Genomic DNA, 21,224 nt, shown 5'->3' with positions numbered 1-21,224 from the left:
TGACTCTGCCTTTGTTCCCACTTTAGCTGCAGGGATGTCATTGTGCTGTTCTGGTGTCCCTCAGGTTCTCTGGCCTCAGGGCTACCAATGTAGTTATGCCAATTTCTGGGTTGCACACCTGGATCATGGTGCACTATTAGATCAGCTCCTTTCCCAGCACCAACCACTGGCCCTGCACTCACCCTGCTGCGTGAACTCCGCTCTATTGTTCTAGAGGTCCGTGGGTTCCACCACTCTGTCTGTGCTGCTCCCCGCGCCACCTCTGCACAAGGTAGGCAGGCTGGCAGAGAACGGCCACACCAGCCCTTGCCCCTGCTGTGTGCCTGAACTCTGGGTTTTGGTCATTTGTCTTAGAGGCGTGGATACACAAAGGCACCGTGGAGCAGAAAGGTCCCGTCTGCCTGGGGCTGTAAACAAATCGCAGTTTTGCCTATGAGGTGGCAGAGGCCCTGGTTACGGATTCAGTTTTCATCCTCACCTCTGCCTGGCAGCTGAGCACTAGCAAATTTGGTGGCTGTGGCTGAGCCCCACCTCTCTTCTCCCGAGAATGCACCAGCAGTGGGGCCCTGGGTCTGAGGGGACAAAGGCTCTGACACCCCTCCTCCCAGCGCACACCAGCAGTGTTGCTTTTTTTTTTCTTAATGGGGGACCCACGCTGTTCTTTTCCATATGTACTCCTAGCAGTGGTGCACAGCACACTGCAGTCCCCGAGTCTGCCTCTGGGCAGCGGCCCCAGTCCTCCACCTGGCTAGGGCAGCCTGTCCTGGCCCCCCCACCCCCTGCCGGCTCGCCTTCTAGGGCTGGGGATCACAGGGACCTTTTGTGCCCATTTCACTTAGTTCTGTCTGCGCAGGGCTGCTGTGCACAGATCTGTGCCTCCATGGAACTCCGTCCCCACTGACCTCTTTGTTGGAGAGGTGGAGACCCAGCCTAAGAGCTCTATTCCTCCTTTGTTGCTCCCTCCCTGCAGGACTGGTCCTGCGCTAATTTCCTTTTTCTCATTTTTTTTTCTCCTACCAGATTTGTGATGAATTTTGTCTTTTGAAGAAGGTGATGTTCTGTCAGAGTTCAGCAGGTGTTCTGAGTGAATGGGTGGGTCTGTGGTTGTCTCTCGGTGTATTCGTGGGAGAGGGTGAGCTAATAATAAGCACGTCCTTCTACTCCGCCCTCTTGGCCACTTCCCCCTATTTTTAATTTATTAGGTGAAATTTTAATTTCTATTTTATATTATCAATTTGTTATTACCAAATATTTATTGAATGCCTACCGTGAACCAGGTGAGATAGACCTGTGGATGTCATGATGAGCCAGAATGCATTACAGTTTCTGCCAGCTTGGAATTTAGTGGAAGAAGCAAACATGAAATAATCATGCAAATAAAAGTTAGAACTCTGGCTAATGCCGTTAAGGAGAGCTAAGGACATATATCTTTAGGAACCTGACTCAAGGTATAACAAATGTTCACTCTTCATTGAACTAAACTAGAGTTAACTGTTCTCTGGATACAGTAAACTATTATCTGTGGCAAAACAAAGAGTGAAAATGTGAATAATAAAGCTGTAGGTAATTTTAAAATGTTTTATTCATTGGAAAGTAGTAAGAAACCTCATATCCTCTCATGTATGTATTATATATTTACATACCATTTTTGTCTGAGATTGGCTCTGTCATTTGGTGTTGTTACATTACTGTGTAGACTGATTCGTAAACCATTTGTATATATGTGAGACCTTTTACACTGAAAGAAATGTATGATAGAATAGAAAGAATTTTGTTAAAGGGGATGTAAGGCATTTGATAGATATTAAAATTTTATTCTATTTATAAATTAGAATGTCTTCTAATTTTCTAGTACTACATACTTTCTTATTGTACATTTAACTTTAATAGTTAAAACAGTTTCCACTATTCTCTGTATTGCTTTAAAAGTAGAATAAATAGAATTTTAAAGTCAGTTATTAAGAAAACCATAATAACTAGTGCATTGCATCCATCATGCTGACTGAATCTGTCTTATCTGCAAATAACTCACTCATTTGAGATTGTCAATTCTAGGAATCACTGCTTTAGTAGAGCATCCGTTGTAGCAGATTAAAACACATGAATTTGTGGTTCAGTCAATTATAAAAGTTTTTTAATTAATATAAATTAGATTAATATAACTGTTTAGTCATGACTCAGCTCACTTTATGAAATATGTATGTTGCCAAGTGTGGGAGCACCAACTTGAATTAAACTTTAATGCCACTCTGTTAATTGAGTAAGTGCTAAATGTCACTCTGTAAGATTCATGTAAGAGCATAAGTTTTGATTAACACACCAAAATACCACCCTGATCACTACATAAGTTTAGTTGCTTTAAAGCTGCTTTGCTAGCAGGAATCTGCTACAATCTGTCTTCTTGCCGTAAAAAAGCAGAGACATGCTTTGCTTGCTTTGCTTAGTTCAAGGTCATAGATCAGGGCTGCTTGTGCTTATGGAAAACCATGACTCGTCCCTTGCCCTAACCGGCAGGACATGCTTCGCTTATCAGGCGCAGGCAGATAGGGTAGGCGGCTGACCCTCACAGAAGACTGACTCGGCCCTTAGCTGGAAACAGCTGTGCTGCTTCCCATGCTTAGACAATTTCTGATCATTGGAGACTCTGTGGTGGTCTGGTTTTCGTTATCAATTGTTTGGAACACTGTAACCTTGCTCATGATTGAGGTTTGAAATAGCCCTTTGTACTATCAATATTGTAATTTCCTCACTAAGTATAAATGAAGATTATAATGTTTACGTTTTTCACAAGCTAGAACTACTGATCTGCATCCCTGCACGTACACCATGCCCCTTAACTCATTCCTATGACGTATTTTCCTTCTGCTTTGTCTGACTGTTCTCAGTAAACACGGGAGCTTTGGAGGAGCTTAGAGAGCTGGTCTCTGGCTCCCTCTCACTCTCTTGACTTGATAAAGTCTTGAGTAATTTCATTCTTCCGTGGTGGGACTTTTGCTGGACAAAACCCACAAAGAACAAAACCCACAAGTGGTGACCCTGACAGAATACACCACTCGCAGCGACAAGAACCCATGCCCAAGGAGAAATGTGGAGAGACAGAGGGAATTTAAGGAAATTAATTGTAAAGTACTGGATGGTGACTCTTAACAACCAAAACATTGTTGTCATATCAGATACTGCTCTCTGTGGATACTTAACTCTAGTGACTGGTTGTCCACATTGTGAATTCCCCCCATCCTACATTATCCTATCATCACCGTGATGATTTAGTAATTTTAAAAAATCTTTTTTTAAGACTATTTTTTAAAGCCATTTTAGGTTCACAGCAAAATTGAGAGGAAAGTAGTTTTTCTCTGTAAGCCCTGCTCCCACATATGCATGGCTTATCCTGTTTTTGATGTCTCTCACCAGAGTGGCACATCTGTTACAGTCTGCATTGACACATCGTAGTCACCCAAAGTGCATAGTTAGGGTTTAATCTTAGTATTGTACATTCTGTGGGTTTGAACAAATGTATAATGGCGTATATCCATCATTATAGTATTGTATAGTGTTTTCACTGCCATAAAAACCCTCTGTACCCTGCCTGTTCATCCTTCCAACTTACCCAGCTCCTAGCAACCACTGATCTTTTCCTGTCTCCATCATTCTACCTTTTCCAGACTGAAATAGTAGGGCCCATACAATGTGTACCCTTTCCAATTGGGCCTTCTTCACGGACTCACATGCATTTAAGTTTCCTCTACGTCTTGTCATGGCTTGATGGTTCATTTCTTTTTTAGCAGCACTGAATAAATTCCACTGTTTGAATGTACCACAGTTTATTTATCCATTCACCTACTGAAGGACATCGTGATTGCTTCCAAGTTAGGGCATAAGTTTAGCTCCTCTGGGTGAATAACGAAGCATGATTGCTGGATCGTATGCTAAGAACATGTTTAGTTCTGTGGGAAAGTGTCAAACTGTCCTCCAAAGTGACTGTACCATTTTGCATTCCACCACCAGCAATGAGTAAGAGTACCTGTTGCTCCACATCCTCACCAGCATTTGGTGGCGTCAGTGTTCTAGATTTTCACCATTCTAATAGTTGTGTAGTGGTATCTCTTTGTTTTAATTTGCATTTCCCTGATGATACATGATGCTGAGCATCTTTTCCTATGCTAATTTTCTCTTTCTGTATTTCTCTGGTGAGGTATCTATTAAAAGTCTTTGGCCCAGTTTTTAAATCAGGTTGTTTATTTTATAACTGAATTTTAAGAGCTCTTTGTATATTTTTGATAACAGTCCTTTATCAGATGTGTCTTTTGCAAATACTTTATCTCAGTCTGTGGTTTGTCTTCTTATGCTCTTGATAGTATCTTTTACAGTGTGAGTTCCAGCTTACCATTTATTTCTTCCATGGATCACATGTTTGGTGTTATATCTAAAAAGTCATCTCCATCCCCAGGGTCATCTAGAGTTTCTCCTATGTAATCTTTAAGGTTTAGAGTTTGCATTTAGGTCTGTGATCCATTTAGAGTTAATTTTTGTGAAGAATATAAGTCTGATTCTAGATTCATGTCTTTTTGCATGTGGATGTCCAATTCCACCACCATTGGTTGACAGGACTCTCTAAGCTCCATTGTACTGGCTTTGCTCCTTTGTAAGAGATCGTTTGATTCTCTATGTGAGTCTATTTTTAAGGTGCTCTGTTGTCTTCTATTGATCTTTTTTTTTTTTTTTTTCTTTTCACCAGTACCACACTCTCTTGATTATTGCAGCTTTACATTAAGTCTTGAATTCAGGCAGTGTCAGTACTCCAACTTTGTTCTTCTCCCTCAATATTTTGTTGGCTATTCTGGGCCTTTTGCCCCTCCATATAAACTTGAGAATCAGTTTGTTAATATCCACAAAATAACTTGTATGGAGTAATTGGGACTGCATTTAATCTATAGATCAAGTCGGGAAGAACTGACATCTTGAAAATATTGAGCCTTTCTATCCATGAATGTTAGCAGTTTTCACCAGGAGGTAGAGAGATAAAAGCCAGTCAGTTATGAATAATAGCTATAACAAAAGATTTGATTATGTAGAAAGTTGCAACTATGGTCTAATGAGAGGTTTAAGAATTGTCTGTTGATTTTACTTCTCTGTTTTCCTCTTTTCCCTAATCTTCATGGGTGATTAAGCTGCACTTACAGAATTACATTAATGAGCTAAAATTTTATGTTTTTATTTTTTATTTTTTCCTTAAATTTTTATTTTGTCAAGTGTCAAATCTCTTTGAAAAGTTCCAAGAATAGTACAATAAATAGTACTCATATACCCTTTAGCTGTTCACCAGTTGTTAACATTTGTCACATTTGCTTTATCTCTGTATGTATAATTTTTAATTTTATCGTTTTATTCTTGAGCTGTTTGAGAACTAGCTGCAGATACCATGATACCTCATACTTTATAAAAGCTTGTGTTTTTAAATCTCACTTTGGAAGTTTTATTGAAACTGACAAAATGTAGCTTTTAAAATTCCCTGAACTTTTCCAGAGAGATTTATTAGAAAACACTTAACAGTAGTAGTTGATAGAATTCGAGTATGAACATTGCTAATATTGGTTCCCAAGCAAACACAAGATGCTAATGGAATCTGATCTTTAATGGACGATGTTTCTCTCAACCTTTGGTGGTTCACGGAACTTGTTTGATTCATGTATATTTAATTGTATCTCATTGCATTATATATTTTTAGAAAATAACGAACAGTTCCACTTTTCTGTGTGTCACCTGTCACCATGGATTTCTAAAAAAAGGAATTTAGATGCTTTCAATCTTTTTGTCCCAGTTAAGACTCTTACTTTTTTTAAAATAATATAATGGTATTATGGATATTAAGCTTTTCTAGTGTCTAGATTGCCGTTCCCACTTACAAATTTAATGGTATACATACAGAGTAGTATGTAATTAGAATGTACTTTATTTTTTTTTTGTAGTTTTTATCCACCTGTTGATGAACCAACTAATGGAAGTAAAAATATTGATCTGTCAGGACGACCAGAGAGAAAACAGATCTTCAAAGGGAAAACATTTGTCTTCCTAAATGCCAAACAGGTAATGTTATAAGCTAAATTTTCCCAAAGAAAACATTATAAAGTAGGATAGATTATGACAGTTATCAGTAGTTGTTAATGCATTTCTTTTTGAGACTTTGTGTAGAAACATAAAGTGGAATAAAAAACTGTGTAGGCACGAGAACCTGCCCAGTGTTCATTATATGACTATATTTTTTAACAGCTGTTAATTGGCCTATTAAGTTTATGTAAATATGTATGGGGAGGAGACAGAAAACTTGGTTGAAGTCCTAACGTGTTCGGTTAGTAAACAGCTGTTGCATGTCTTCTGTGTACTGAGATGGGGGTTCCAGGAGTTTATGTTGTAGGTGGAAAGGTCTTGCAGGCATGCCCCCGGTCACAGCGCTGTGTGGTGAGGGACTGCAGACGATGTAAGGATTCCACGGCTGCAGTGGTCCCTGGTCAAATAGGGATTTATCTCAGAGTGGAAGCTCAGATTATCCTCTCAAGAAGTATAACCACTTCTACTTCAAATTCTACTTCTATTTTACTTCCCAAATCAAATTCTTATAAAGTTACGAATGTATTTAAGAAATTAATTGTGGCTATTTAATTCCTTTTTTCTTTCCATTATTAGCATAAAAAATTAAGCACCGCAGTTATATTTGGAGGAGGAGACACTAGGTTGATAACAGAAGAAAATGAAGAAGATGATAGCTTCTTCTCAGCTCCTGGAACTTGTGTTGTTGATGTAGGAATGACAGACTCACAGATGTTAATTCCTAACTCTCAGAAAAAATGGATTCATTCAATTATGGATAGACTCCAGAGGTAAGGAATGATTCTTTATGAGTTAAAAAAAACAAACAAACAAGCAAGTAGGTGATTTTATCTGTAACCTTTGTTATACTCCACATAACAACGTTAAAGTATATACAAGAATTTTTATAATGATTTTATTGCGTATGCTGCTTGAAAATTTGTTGTGACTTAGTATGTTAGAAATAGAATGTATTTACCCATGACAATTTTTTCTGAGTATTTATTTTCTGCCTCTTTTTCATTACTTTAATAGAATGTACAGAATTTACTTATCTTAAAAAAGTATTTTTCTGTAGAATACATAGCAGTTGAGAAAGTTAAAATTCAAATGTGAAATTTTTTCTGAAACAGCGTAGAGCTGAAATGTATTTCTCCATTGATGATTACTACCCTTCATTGAAGAGATGTATAAAAATTTTTATCCCTCTTATATGTAGGCTATTATGGGAAAGCAGGAAAAAAGTGTCAAATATCCTAGAATTGTGTTTAGTGGGGATGGGGAGCAGTTAAAGGAGTTAAATCAATGATTTTTTTTCCTTTATTGGTGTTCAGAATCTTAGCATTGTTGAAGCAAAATGTATTATTAAAAAAATCAGTCTTGACAGTCTTTTGACTAGCGGAAACTAGTTAGGGCTTAGGGTATTTATATGCCTGAAAAGTCCATAGCTAGCTCCCTATTCATTTTTCCCATCTCTGAAGTCCTTCTGACCATGGAGATTGCTTTTTTTTTTTTCTTTTATGAGTTTGCTGAAATAAAAAGTAAAATTTCAGCCATCTGTTCCATGAATATTTTGCTTAATGGAGATGTATTAAGTGCTGTGGAAAAGAAAATAGCCATGTAACAAAAATACCATCTTACTATAACAAACCCAAATTTACTTTGATTCTGTTATGTTTTACGCACTGAGAATATAATGGGAAACAAGAAAGCCATGGTTCTTGGCCACCACTGGAGTTTACTGTCTAGAGAGAAAGATAAAGACAAGTAAAACAGACCATTACAAATATGTATAAAACAAAAGCAGAATAACAGAGCAGAGGGGAGAAGTTTATTCTACGTGGAGAGGCTCCTTTCGGGCAATATTTTATGTATGACCAGGCTTTAAAAGAGCCATTCAGAGCAATAGCAATAATACCTATGCTTAATGATACTATGCAGCAGATCCTCTTTCCAAGAGTTGTACGTATATGAAGACTTTAATTCTTACACAGCCCTGTGTATTTTTACTGTCATGGTCCCCACTGTGCAGATGGGGCAAAGTGGGGTTTGAGTAGAACACGGGGAGTGAACATAGGAGCCAGGATGTAAACCCAGGCAGTCTGGTTCCTGAGTCCACCCTCCTCACCATCACATCTTGCTGCCTTTCACGTACAGGACCCTGAGGTGAGAAGGTAGCTGGAGTGCAAGGCTGCTCAGAGGCTGGGCCCTTGACCATGAGGTGACATTTTGTTAAGGAGTCTTTGGCCCCTGTTTTGATTTGGTTTTTGATAGAGGATAGTTTTATAGTTGGAGAAAGACTGTGACTTGAAATGACACCTGTCAGTTTAGTCCAGGCCACTGAGCCACTGATAGCCATTGAAGGTGCAGTGATACCAAGCAAGTGGCCAGTAAAGCCAGCTACTGGCCGAATTTCAGACGACAGCCCAACACTGGGCTCAGCTAATGCCATGGCTGTATTGATTAGGTGTCAGAAGTGGGTGTAGGATGTCAGTGATTAAAATTAGTCATGTCTGAAGAAGACTGGAAGTCTAGAGGAACAGTGTAACCCTGATTTTTGTCCTTGTTGAGATATTCTCGTAGTATCTTAGCTCAAGTTTGAGAACTCTTCCCTGTTAAGTTAATTATTTTCTCTCCATCCTCTCCTTTGCCTTCTCCTCGTCTCTCCTGCTTCACAGCTTTGCACAAAAGTAGATGAATCATAATCTTTGGGTCATGATATACTATCATCACTGAACCAGAAATAATTCATTTGTTTATTTGTTCACTATTTGATTAGTTATTTTAAATAAATTTTTACTATTGTAAACTGCTACTAAGATCATGTTTGTCTGTTTCCTGTTGGTAGCTGTGCAGGATTTTTTGGGGGGTATATTACCACATTCCTAGGGTTAGAACTGCTGGATCGTAGGTTATATAAATGCTTAACAGTATCAAACTTTTCCAGTTTATACTCTGAACCTCAGTATGTAAGAGATCAAGTTAGACGCACATCACAGTCAACACTGGGTGTTTTCAGACTTTATCACTTCTCATTTGTCGTATCTCGTGATTTTGATTTGTTTCTCCCTGATCACCAGTGATGGTTAAACATTTCTTCAAATGCTTATTGGATTTGTGAAATACCTGTTCATGTCTCTTGCCCAGTTTTCTATTGGGATAATTGTATTTTTTTTAATACAGGTTTTCCCCAGTTTTATGTGTGTGTATTTAGTTCTGTATAGTTTTTTTGCATGTGTCGGTTCGTGTATTCGTCACCATAGCTAAGATACAGAGCAGTTCCATCACCACAGGGACCCCTTATGTTGTTATGTTATAACTCACTTCCTGTCCCCAAACTTTGGCAACCTCCAATTTGTTCTCCATTCCTAAAATTTTATTTAAAAAATGATACGTAAATGAAATTATATAGCATATAACCTTTTAGAATTTTTTTTTCATTCACCATTATTACTTGGAGATTTATCCAGGTTTTGTGTATTAACCTTTTTTTATTGTTGAGTAGTGCTCCATAGTATGGCTATCCATGACATGGATATTGTCTCTTTAATTACATTTTCTAGTTTACTGCTGAGGTATAGAAATTCACTTGACATTTAGATACTAATCTTATATCCCATCACCTTACTCGACTCTTCTTTTACTTCTAATAACTTACCTATTGTCTTTGTTTGTATCATTTGTAAATATTTCTCTCCTTTTTAATCCTCATGCCTTTGATACTGCTTTCTCTGTCTCTCTCTCTTTCTTTCCTGGTTATGTACCAACTGGGACATCCAAAGTGGTTGGGTAGAGCAGTGAGAATAGCCATATTTATCTCACTTTTGGCTTTAAAACAAGTGCTTCCAGTGTTTCCCCATTCAAGATGTTGTAATGTCTGTATAATATTATTAAATGTGCATTTTAAATGTTTTTATTCTATTTTATATAGCCAATCTTTGTAACTGATTTTCATGGTATATTTATAGCTTGAGAAATGTGAGTAGGATAACAAAGTACTGATTTTGAATTGCCTGGATTATAAGTAGGTACTTGTGATCACTTGATTATAATACTTCTTAAAATCTTTTATTTTAGTGCTATATTGTAATCACGCATAGAGTTGAACTCTAAGTTAACCTAATACATACAAAACAACAAATGTTAATAAGCATTTGAAAAATACCTTTTAAACTACTACAGCCACTTAGAATATCTTTAAGTGTGCAATGGCATGGGTACACTGAGATTTGTTCATTCACCCACTGAAGGACATCTGCATTTTTCCAGTGTTTGTTACAAATAAAGCTGCTGTGAATATTTATGTACAAATTTCTATGTGAGCATAAGTTTTGATTTATCTGAAATAAATGCCCAAGAGTACAATTCCTGAATTGTATGGTAATTGCATATTTGTGTGCTTTTTTTTTTTTTTGTATTTTTAGGAGTTCTTTATGTATTCTTTTTTTTAATTAAAAAAAATTTTTAAATTGAAGTATAGTCAGTTACAGTGTGTCAAGTTTCTGATGTGCAGCACAATGTCCCAGTCATGCATATATATACATATATTTGTTTTTGTATTATTTTTAATGAAAAGTTATTATTAGATACTGAATATAGTTCCCTGTGCTGTACAGAAGAAACTTGTTTTTTTAAATCCATTTTTATATATAGTGGCTAACATTTGCAAATCTCAAAACTCCTAAATTTATCCCTTTCCACTTCCTTTCCCCCAGTAATTATAAGATTGTTTACTATGTCTGCGAGTCTGTTTCTGTTTTGTAGATGAGTTTATTAGTGTCCTCTTTTTTCTTTTTTTTTTTTTTTTTAGATTCCACATATGATTGATATCATATGGTATTTTTCTTTCTCTTTCTGGCTCGCTTTGCTTAGAATGACGATCTCTAGGTTCACCCATGTTGCTGCAGATTGAATTATTTTACTGTTTTTTATGGCTGAGTGGTATTCCATTGTATAAATACATGACAGCTTCTTTATCCAGTCATTTATGTATTCTTGATATTAATCCTTTTTTTCACTTTTATGTATTATAGAATCTGTTAACCACTTTGTAAATTATCTTTACTATGTTGATGAATGAAAGTCCTTAATTTTAATATACTAAAAATTAACAATCTTTCAGTCAGTGCTTTTTGTATTTTGTTTAAGGAATCTTTTTCTACTCATAGATAAAAAAAAATTCACCTATGAGTTTTACTAATTTTTACTAGTATTTTGATATTTTGTTTTTGAAATTTGTTTTTAATTTATCTGGAATTGATTCTGTTTTATACCAAGGGACCTTACATGCATGGGAATGTTTTGGGTTTTATTCTATTTCATTGATCAGAATGTCTATTCTTGTACCAATACTACATTTACCACATTGTCTTAATTACTATAACTTAAGTCCTCACATCTAGTAGGACATACGTTTTCTTCCTCCTTTTCTTCAGAAGCATCCTGGCTATTGTTGGCTTTTTATTTTTCCATGTACATTTTAGAGTCATCTTTTTAAAAACCTTACAAAAACCCACGTTAAGCATTTGAAAAAGACCTCTTAAGCTATTACAACTACTTAAACATTTTTATAATAAATATTAAAAGTTTTGTGATTCTCAAAATTCACTTAGTTTCTATAAGCATCATTATTAAGTTGTATTAAATTATCTTTGTTGTATAAAGTCAGTCATTATTTACATTACAGACTAACAGAAGATAGGTTCACCATAAGATTCCTTTAATACGATTCATTAATACATGTAAATTTGGGAAAATGATTTGACTTACTAAACATAACATTATAACACATTTATAGGTAAAGCTTATATATATATAGTTCTTTGTACTTTTCTCCCTTCTTTCTCCCCTCTTCTTTCTCTCTTTTAAGGTTTATCTTAGAATTCTGATAATCATAGATTTGCTTAAAAAATCTATTTTGTTGCTTCATCTGAGTACTATTATTTTCTTCTGAAAATTACAGTGTTTAGAACTGGAAGAATCTATATCCTTTACTCTAGACCTTTATTTTACAGATGAAATAGCTAAATTACTAAAAGGTGGTGAACTTGCCTAATATAACATTGTCCAGTGAGTAAGCTAGTACCTTGTGTATTTGCCATTCCCTCTGTATGATAAAACTGTTATAGCACTTTGAGGGAAAAAAGATAGATTCAGCTTGACATCGTCTTAATAAAAGTTGTAAGTTTTAACATATTATCATACTTAAGCTATTTTATTCTAACAGGCAGGGTCTTAGACCTATTCCTGAAGCGGAAATTGGATTGGCAGTTATTTTCATGAGTACAGAGAATTACTGTGATCCTCAGGGCCAGCCCAGTACAGGTAACTAAAACATTATTTTGTTGATTCTTTAGCAACTTTATTTTTTGTAAATTGTTGCTATCAGGATTATATTTGCCATGGGTGACCACTTTTACTGTCTTTTAAACATGTATTTATCCATTCATTTATTCATTTGATAAATATTTCTGGCTGCCATGTACTAGGCACTGTTGTAAGTGCTGAAGATACAGTGGTGAATAAAGTAGATAAGATACCTGTTATTGTGAGTGTCATATTCTAAAGGTCAGGATTCAGACAGGTAATAAGCAAATAAACATATTTGGTACGTTCTGTTAAGGCCAGATGCAGAGAGGAAGCTAAAACAAGGTGGTAGTGACCGGGACTGGGCTGTTTTGGATTGGTGCTCAGGAAAGGTCTCACTGAGGATGGAACATTTGAGGCTCATGTCCTGAATGAGGAGAAAAGGCAGCCGTGGGAGGATCTGGGTAGCAGGATTCCAGGTAGAAGGAGCAGATCACAGTGGTATCTGTGTGGAGAGTGGATTCCAGGGGTCCTAAGTGGAAATGGGGGTATAAGTAGAAAGCTACTGTGGGGTCCAGGTGAGAGAGAGCCTGACGCCACGGTAGTAGTGGAGATGCAGAAAAACGAGCAGATTTAGGCCAAATTTTGGAACTAGACCCAGCAGATCTTGCCTTTGGAGGGTTTGGAAACAACTAGTTTTTTGGCATGAGTAACTAGTTGGAAGGTGATGCCATTTACTGAGATGAATACTGTGTATTACAATCATCTCAGTGCTGACCGTCACAAAAGCCAGTGTCCTCAGAGCAACTGTTACCTCTTAATTATTTAAAATGCGTTCCCCTATTTGTCTTGATTTAAGCCGCCAAGAAGGTGGTTTATTTATCTTTCCTTCTTGCTTCTTCACTTTAGATATTTTTACATTTAATCTCCCTAGTAACTTTTCTCTTTGCCTAGCTGTCAGAACATCCATTTGTATTCCTGTATACATTTGTTTGCCTCCTGGGTTATTTTTATAGTTACTTGTCAGCAGTTACTGACTTCAGGCTAAAAGACAAGTCAAGATGGCACTACCTAGTTGCATCCTCATGTGTCATTTACGTTGTGGCCCACTGAATGGCACCTGTAGAGTTGGACAGTGTACCTCCTGAGTAGCTGTACTCTGCAACCCTGGTTTAGACAGGTTAGGAATGCATTAAGCTAGATTTTGGAAGGAGTGAGCCATTAGAACCTAGTGACCAGGAATTGATTAAGTGTATAGGTCATTAGTAATATGATGATCAGTAATAATAACTACCGTGTCTTGAGTTGACAGAGACTGAAGTAAGTGCTTTACATGTGTCATTAAAATTTATTCCAAAACAGTCCTTTTAATAGATGGACTGATAGATGACATCACTTACATTTTGTAGATGAGGGAACTGATGTACACAGAGGTTAAGAAATTAACCAGAGGTCACGTAGCAAATAGTTTGATTCATACTGACTAAATCAAAGCAATTGTGATATTACTATACTGTAGTGCAGATAGCATGTATTTTAATGTGTAAATTTTAAAAAATGATGGTACAGTGGGTAACTGGGAGCAGATATAAAAGGATAGACGGGCTAGTGTTTGGATTTTATGATCTGGGTAAGAATGTTTATTCACCTGAGATCTCTACCCTTTCCCACTGAGTACACTAAATATATTTCTGCCTGTGCATAGGTAACCTTCAGATGCAGTTTTAAGTGCTTGTGAAGTTTCCGTTATGTCCAAATAACTTATTTTGGTAGGATTGTGATCTGATGAATATTCCCTCAGAATTCATGACTAACATGCTCAGAATTTATCCTCAGAGTTAAAATTAAAGACCAACTCTTCAGCATCTCTTAGAACCACTTTGATATGGATACGAAGAGAGAGCCATACTCTTGGAGAATCTGTTAGCAACCTGTACAACCTTTAGAAATAGCATGTGCTGTATATACTGTTTTGTTGACAGTGGGATTTCTGTTCTGTTACAGAAAAAAACAAAACCCTATCTGTAATTTTCGGATTTTGACAACACGAGAAAAATGTATATAAAAACAAAAAATCATTAGGTCTATGTGAGTAGCTCCCCTTGTGCCAGCCCTTGTTTGGGACAACTGTCCTTTGTTTCTCTTTTAGAAAACTGGTTCTCAATTAGATACGTGTTTCAGAAACATTTTTTAAATGCAAATTCACATTCTCTGTAATTCAGGATATTCTGGCATCAGAGCATCAGGTTTTGTTGGTGTGTTTTGCTTGATTTTGAGTTCATGCTTCTGATACAAACTCTAAGAAGCCGGGGAAGGACTGAACTAGAGAGGAGCCTTCTTTTATAAAAATGGAGGAGGCACTTGGACTGCAAACTTCAGTCATTCGTTATTCTTAAAAGACCTGAAAGTCTGCCTCTGCAGCTTCTGCTCAAGAGGTCTGCTACCAGCCCTTCTCACAGGCGCTGCTCTACTTGAACATTCCACATCTTTCTTTCCTGAGGGCTGTTATAATTGCCCCCAGTAATGGTCCTGCCTCCATATTCATCTCTACAGTTAAGTTTTCACTTTGCCACTAGAATCACCTTCTGTTTTCTTAAAAACTTACTAGTTCTCATTATCTATAGAATAAATCCCTAAGCCTTTTGTCTAGACTTTCGAGCCTTCAACAGTTCAGCTACAGCCTATCTCCTCCCATCATTATCTTTTTTTTTTTTTTTTTTGTACACCTCCCATCAGCATACATGTGCCATATTAGTTACAGTTTTTATAGTTTTCACATCATGGTCCCTGTAACTAGAATGCCAGTCTGACTCATTTCACAAATACTCACCCACTTCATGAAGTTTTCCTAAGTTGTTTCCTCTCCTGTAACTTCTCCAAGCCAGATTAGTTATTGTTTTCTATATCCCAGTAACTTTTTTTTTTTGCATTCCCATTAGAGTTCCTTACTTTGAAATATAACCAGCTGTTTCCATGGCTCTTTAGCACATAGATTGATTGTAACGTCATATTAATTTTGGATTCTCTAACATCACCAAGCACAGTCCTTGTTTGTAGCTTGGTGTGAACATTTACTCAATTGAGCCAAGTATTGGTACACAAGATTATCTTTGCTAGGGTACAGCAGGATTTTACCATCAACTATTGGAAATGCACTTATGGCCAGAAGGTCCCTAGAGGTCATCTTATCGGTCTTCCTTTTAAAAGGTAAGAGATCTCAAGGCTGAGAAAAGCTAAGGTTCCATAGACAATTCATGACCAAGCCAGTCCTCAAATTGGGGTTTTGTGACTGCTAGACCAGCACCTTCTCTATTGTATCATTCCGTATAGAAACAAGGTCATAAGGAATTGCTAAGACTCTGCATTGTAATTAGTAGTATTACTTCTTGTGCATATTGATAGCTAGGTCTGTGTGGGTTCCAAGTCATGGACATCTGACTGACACGCAGTTTTAGAACACGGCTAGTTTTGGGGAACAAAGTAAATGGGTGTCTCCTTCCCTCCCTTTTCCTCCTCCTCTGTTTCCTCCTCTTCATTTATATCCATTCATTTACCTTTCAGCAAGTATTTATTGAACATTTGTTACATGCCTGTAATTATTTTAAACACTTGGAATAAAGATGTGGACAGAATAGAGCAAATCCCTACCCTCATGGTGTTTTAGCAAGAGAGAACATTGTAAATAATCTTATTGTTGACAAACATTAGTTATTTGGGGTTATTAGATTCAATTTATAAATACTTCTTTTAGTGATTTTTTAAACATTTTTTATTGAGTTATAGTCAGTTTACAATGTTGTGTCAAATTCCAGTGTAGAGCACAATTTTTCAGTTATACATGAACATACATATATTCATTGTCACATTTTCTTTTCTCTGTGAGCTACCACAAGATCTTGTATATATTTCTCTGTGCTATATTTGTTTAGTGATTATATAAGCATTTGTAATTATTATTTTAGCAAACTGCAAGCTAAAATGAATTTTACAGATATGTGTGTTTAAGGAAATGCCTCTGGAGCTTTTAAGGTGGTCAGATAAGGAGAGTGGCAGAAGTAATTTAAACACCTGAATTGGAATCAGTAATAAACATCTATTAAACACATCCTATGTCATGAGGACCTAACAGTGATATTTAGCTTTGATACTAGTAAATGTCAACTTTCAAAAAAAAAAATTCAGTTCCCAGTTTAATTTTGTAAACTTGTTTATGTCCATTGTATACCAGACATTGCTCAGAGACTGGAGATGTAGAAATGAGTAAGAATCTGTTCTCAAGAAGGCTCTAAGTCTAATAAGGGAAAGTAAACGAGTACAATGTGGTGACAAATAACGGCTAACGCTTGCATAGTGCTTACTTTGTTATAAGCACTTCTTAATGCTGTCCACATGCCAGTTCATTTTGCCCTTAAAACAACATGTGAGGAAAGTGTTATATGCATCCTCATTTCATAGATGAGGACACTAAGACATAGATGGACTGAGTAACACAGGCCACACAGCTAGTGTCACAGAGTTCAGTAGAGTGTGTTAGAAGTTAAGGGAATGATGTCAAGGGTGGGATGGGATCCAGAATGAGGGCACCTGATTCACTGTGGGAGGGTTAGGAAAAGTGTGCCAGAAGAGTGGCACTTGGATTAAGTTGCTATTCTGGTAAATGAAATGATGAAATCATCATTATGGTTTTCTGGAGTAGTCGAAAAATTTAAGTTTAAAACTTTGTCTTTTCAAGTAGCGTATTCCTTCTAAAAATTAAATTCACATTGATTTTGAATTGTGTAGAATAGTAGACTAGATATACTTTCTGTGGGGAAAAAATGTAATTTTTTAGTCTCCTGACTTACAGCATAATTTGAATTAAAATTTAAGTTGATTGTATTTTTATTTAAGTTGGTAGTAGTTCAACACAAAGGAAATGATGTAGCTTTAAAATAATTTGGTTCGAATAAGCCTATCGAGATGCCAGCAGTCTGCTTTCAGGCTGTTTCATTAAGTATTTGTTGGCTCCACTGACTGGAGACAACGTGTGCTGTGTTACCTACTTAATTCCCTCAGTGTGGCACAGCCTTAACAATTCTTAAGTGACCAGATGTCCATCTTGTGTCTAGCAGTTGTGATTCTTTCTTGCACTTGTCTGATTTACAGGACTGAAGACGACAACTCCAGGGCCAAGTCCTTCCCCAGGCTTCTCAGGCAATGGAAACCTAACGCCAGGTGTCCCGGTGAACACTACAGCATATGTAGCTGACACAGAATCAGAACAAGCAGATACATGGTAAAGCTTTATTGTTGACAGACTATCATTATATCAATAAATTAACAGTACATTCAAGAGTAAACTCAGTGCCTTTATCAAGTCATCTTTTGGAAGATAAAGTGTGGGAAAGTGGGATGCTGGGGAAAATAATATTTTGGGACAGGGATCAGCAAACTTCCCATAAAGGACTAGAGAATAAATAGTTTTGGCTTTGTGGGGCATGGTCTCTGTCATAAGCTACTCAGCTCTGCCGCTGTAGCATGAAAGCAGCCGTAGACAACATGTAAGTGAATGTGAGTGTGGCTATGCTCCAGTAAAAGTTAATTTGCAAAAAGTGGCAGGCCAGATTTGGCCATGCGGGCCATAGTTTGCCAGCTCCTGTCTAATTGTAAGATTTTTTTTTTCCCCTCACAGATGTACATGGAAAACTATAAAGGATTATACTATTTTATTTGTGACTGGTGAAATTAATTTGAAATAAGTTTCTTTGTATTATGTGATGTTACCTGTATTTGTACATTTCTTACAATTTTGAAGATACTTAATATGTGTGTACCTGGCTATCTATATTATCTATCTAAATAATTGATATTTGTTCATAAAGATAGTTTTTTAGTGGTTCTCTGTTTGAAGCGGTTTTTTTTTTTTTGTATCTTGCAGTTTTTGTAGTACTTGCTTACTCTATGTTTTTCATGTAAGACAGTGTATTTTATTTTAAATAATCCATAATGACCTCTTCATATATAAAGATACTTATATCACTATATTAGACCATATTTAAATTTTTGCTACACTCACAGTTTGTATTCAAACCAGGTGTAACTTTTAAAGAGAAACTATTAACATTTTGAAAGTCACTTAAGTGACAGCTTTGTTTTTGTGTGAAATGAGAATAGAAAGGCAGTATACATTCAGCCAGACATTGTAGTCCTGTGTGTGTATGTTTAATATAGTTTTCTGATGATCTAGGGTTTTATTCTAGAGACTTGCATCTGGCTGGAATATAACCATAGCAGTTCATCTAAAGTGACCTAAATACCCCGTTATCTATGATACAGGAATGACAGCTTATTCTTTTTCTAATAAAAAGTTTCCATTTTTAGGGGGGAGTGTATAGTTCATGTGGTAGAGCACATGCTTACCATACATGAGGTCCTGGGTTCAATCCCCAGTACCTCCTCTGAAAATAAATAAACCTGATCACCTCCTTCACCACCAAAATTTAAAAAAAAAATTTTAAAGTTTCCATTTGTTAAATTAATTTTTTTGTGTGGAAATAATTTTAAAATGTTAAACAAAGCAGAAAGTTACTTAGGAATATGACCTGGTTTAATTTATAATAGGGTACTAGGTTAATATTCCATGTGTGTTTTTAATAGTGGAGCATGCCTGACAGTGTGTGCTGTCGGGGATGAAGAAGAGAAAGGTGTCATCTGACTTCAGGTGGCTTTGATGAGAAAAGACCTGCTTTCTTGAGATAGTAAAATATATTCACTAAATTCTTGTCTCGAGATAATTATGATCTAAAGCTATATTATATTAGTACTACTTAAAGGACTTTGTTAGAAGTTTTTATAGATGAAAATTGCTATAAACTTGATTGTTTACCTTGTATTCTTGTTTTCTTGCTACAGCATGGATTTGAGTGAAAAGCCAAAAGAAATCAAAATCTTTGGACTGGAACGAAAATTCAGACTGCCTTCACAAGAAACATCCACTGTGAGGGACCCCCCCAGAGTAAGCGCTACTAGTAAGAGTACAGTGTCACATACTCTGGTCAGGACGGCAGTCCCGAACCATCAGCTTTCGCCAGCTAAACTCCCAGGTGCAAATAAAAGTGGAGATCGGGCTTCTCAGCAACCGCAGACCAACTCCATCAAAAACTACTTTAAGCCATCCACCCAAAAAAGGTATTTTTTAAATAAGACTCTGTGTCTCTAAAACGTTTAATATGTAGATTGGTATTTAGTCTGTGTTCTGCCTAAGCATGCTTCCGTGGAAAGCTTTTGAGCTCACGTCCTCTCAGAAATGTCCAGATCTTCTTCACTGTAGTTAGTCTCCCTCGCCTTGTCTCTTCCGTACCTTAGCTTCTCTGGGTTTCATTTCTGTACTTCTCGTGGAGAAGAGCTTTCCCACACCTGAGTTTTTTGACCAACTGATTCCCTTAGTCACCTCTCTCATCCCTCTAGGACGATGCTTCATCAGTTTTTCTCCCAATTTCTAGCACTTTTAATATCTAGGCTCTTTTATTCTGTATTCAGAGGCTCTGTCTCGTTTTTGTTTTTTAAAACCTTCCCTTGACTTAATTTCTTCCTTTAGCTGCTGCCTTTTGTCTTTTATAATCCCTGTTAAACTTCTCAAAAAAGGAGACTATTATTATTGCTCCTATTTCTGTGTGAAATACTTCTTAACTCACATGTCGTCTTGACATGACATCCTTGAAAGTAATTATTGACACAGTTGCCAACTCTAGTGGCCTTTTGGTAACATTCAACTCTTGCATCTGTCCACCTTGCCGTCTCTTCTCAGTGTCTGTGACAGTGGCCTGTCCCTATTCTCTGACCTTCTCCATTGCTCCCTTTGAGGACTTCTCTTCCTCCTACTGTGTGTGCTGTGCTTCAGGGCTTCATGACTTCATTATAGATGATCAATATGTTTGGTCCTAACTTATCCTTACTTGAGCATCACTTCTACTTTTCCACAGAAGTTTCCTGCTGTTTTCCCTAATAACAGGCCTAAAGTTTTTTCTCCTTTGTCACGGCATTGTATATATTTTTTGTTAGTAAATCACTTGGTCAAAACCTTTTACTCTTCTTGCCTCCCCAAACCAGTGATGTTGATTCTTTTTTTTCTTTCCTTTGTCTTATAAATCCCCCCCTACCCTTTCCATCTGTTTGTTTTGCTGGCTCCCTGGTTCTAATTCTGACCACCTAAATTATTACTAAATCCTCTTGACTGGTGTGTTCAGTACCCTGGCATAAGATTAGTATTACTAGAAGATCACCTTAACTGTTCTAGTTCACCGTGGATCCAGTAAGCTGCAGAATAGAGACCCAAGTTTCTGTGCCCTCTGTGGACCTCAGTACAATTTAAACAAGTCAGGTATTCAGTACTTATTGAATGAATGATACAGTGTTTTAGAGAATACCCTGAGTCACACAGTCACATATTACTTGCAATAGATAGTCTATTCTGTGTTCTGGATTTATAGCTACTCTGACTTCCTGTCTTGGATCCAGCTCTCATTAACCCATCTGGTTTTATTCACAGGGTAATTTTTCCCTGCCCACAAGTTCCCTACATTATAAAGTAAGCTATTGTTCCTTGACAACAAGCCTTTTGTATTTTGTATTTTTCTACCCTTTCCTCAACATTGATTCTCACCTACTGCTGCTTCAGCAGCCTCCCTTTTGTTTTAGCCATGGGGTTGATCAGTCCTGTCAAAACAGCAGAGTGTGTATGAATTATGTGCTGTTTCAGATGTCTGTTTTTTAGTTTCCAGTGATTCTGTTACTCAGCAAAACAAAAAATATTGCCAGTCAAGGGAGGAAGGGGGTGAATATTGCCAAACTGAAAA

The 21,224-nt window shown here is 36.8% G+C and overlaps 1 protein-coding gene across 6 annotated transcripts in view; it reads left to right on the top strand.

The window, feature by feature from the left end:
* NBN (nibrin) overlaps nucleotides 1–21,224 on the top strand; it is a 55,288-nt gene that overhangs the window by 17,523 nt on the left and 16,541 nt on the right. For all 6 annotated transcript variants that reach the window (XR_010378498.1, XR_004133218.2, XR_010378497.1 and 3 more), the window contains exons 6-10: nucleotides 5,967–6,084; nucleotides 6,682–6,875; nucleotides 12,311–12,408; nucleotides 17,536–17,665; nucleotides 19,282–19,557. Coding sequence is in view for 2 of the 6 variants with exons in the window: in XM_031441392.2 (XP_031297252.1) it covers nucleotides 5,967–6,084; nucleotides 6,682–6,875; nucleotides 12,311–12,408; nucleotides 17,536–17,665; nucleotides 19,282–19,557 (816 nt within the window). In the remaining 4 variants the exon portion in view is untranslated. The remainder of the gene's footprint in view (nucleotides 1–5,966; nucleotides 6,085–6,681; nucleotides 6,876–12,310; nucleotides 12,409–17,535; nucleotides 17,666–19,281; nucleotides 19,558–21,224) is intronic.

Source organism: Camelus dromedarius, chromosome 30, assembly GCF_036321535.1.
Source record: "Camelus dromedarius isolate mCamDro1 chromosome 30, mCamDro1.pat, whole genome shotgun sequence".
NCBI lineage: Eukaryota > Metazoa > Chordata > Mammalia > Artiodactyla > Camelidae > Camelus > Camelus dromedarius.
Note: the sequence above shows the minus strand (reverse complement) of the source record. Positions and strands in the feature narration are given on the sequence as shown.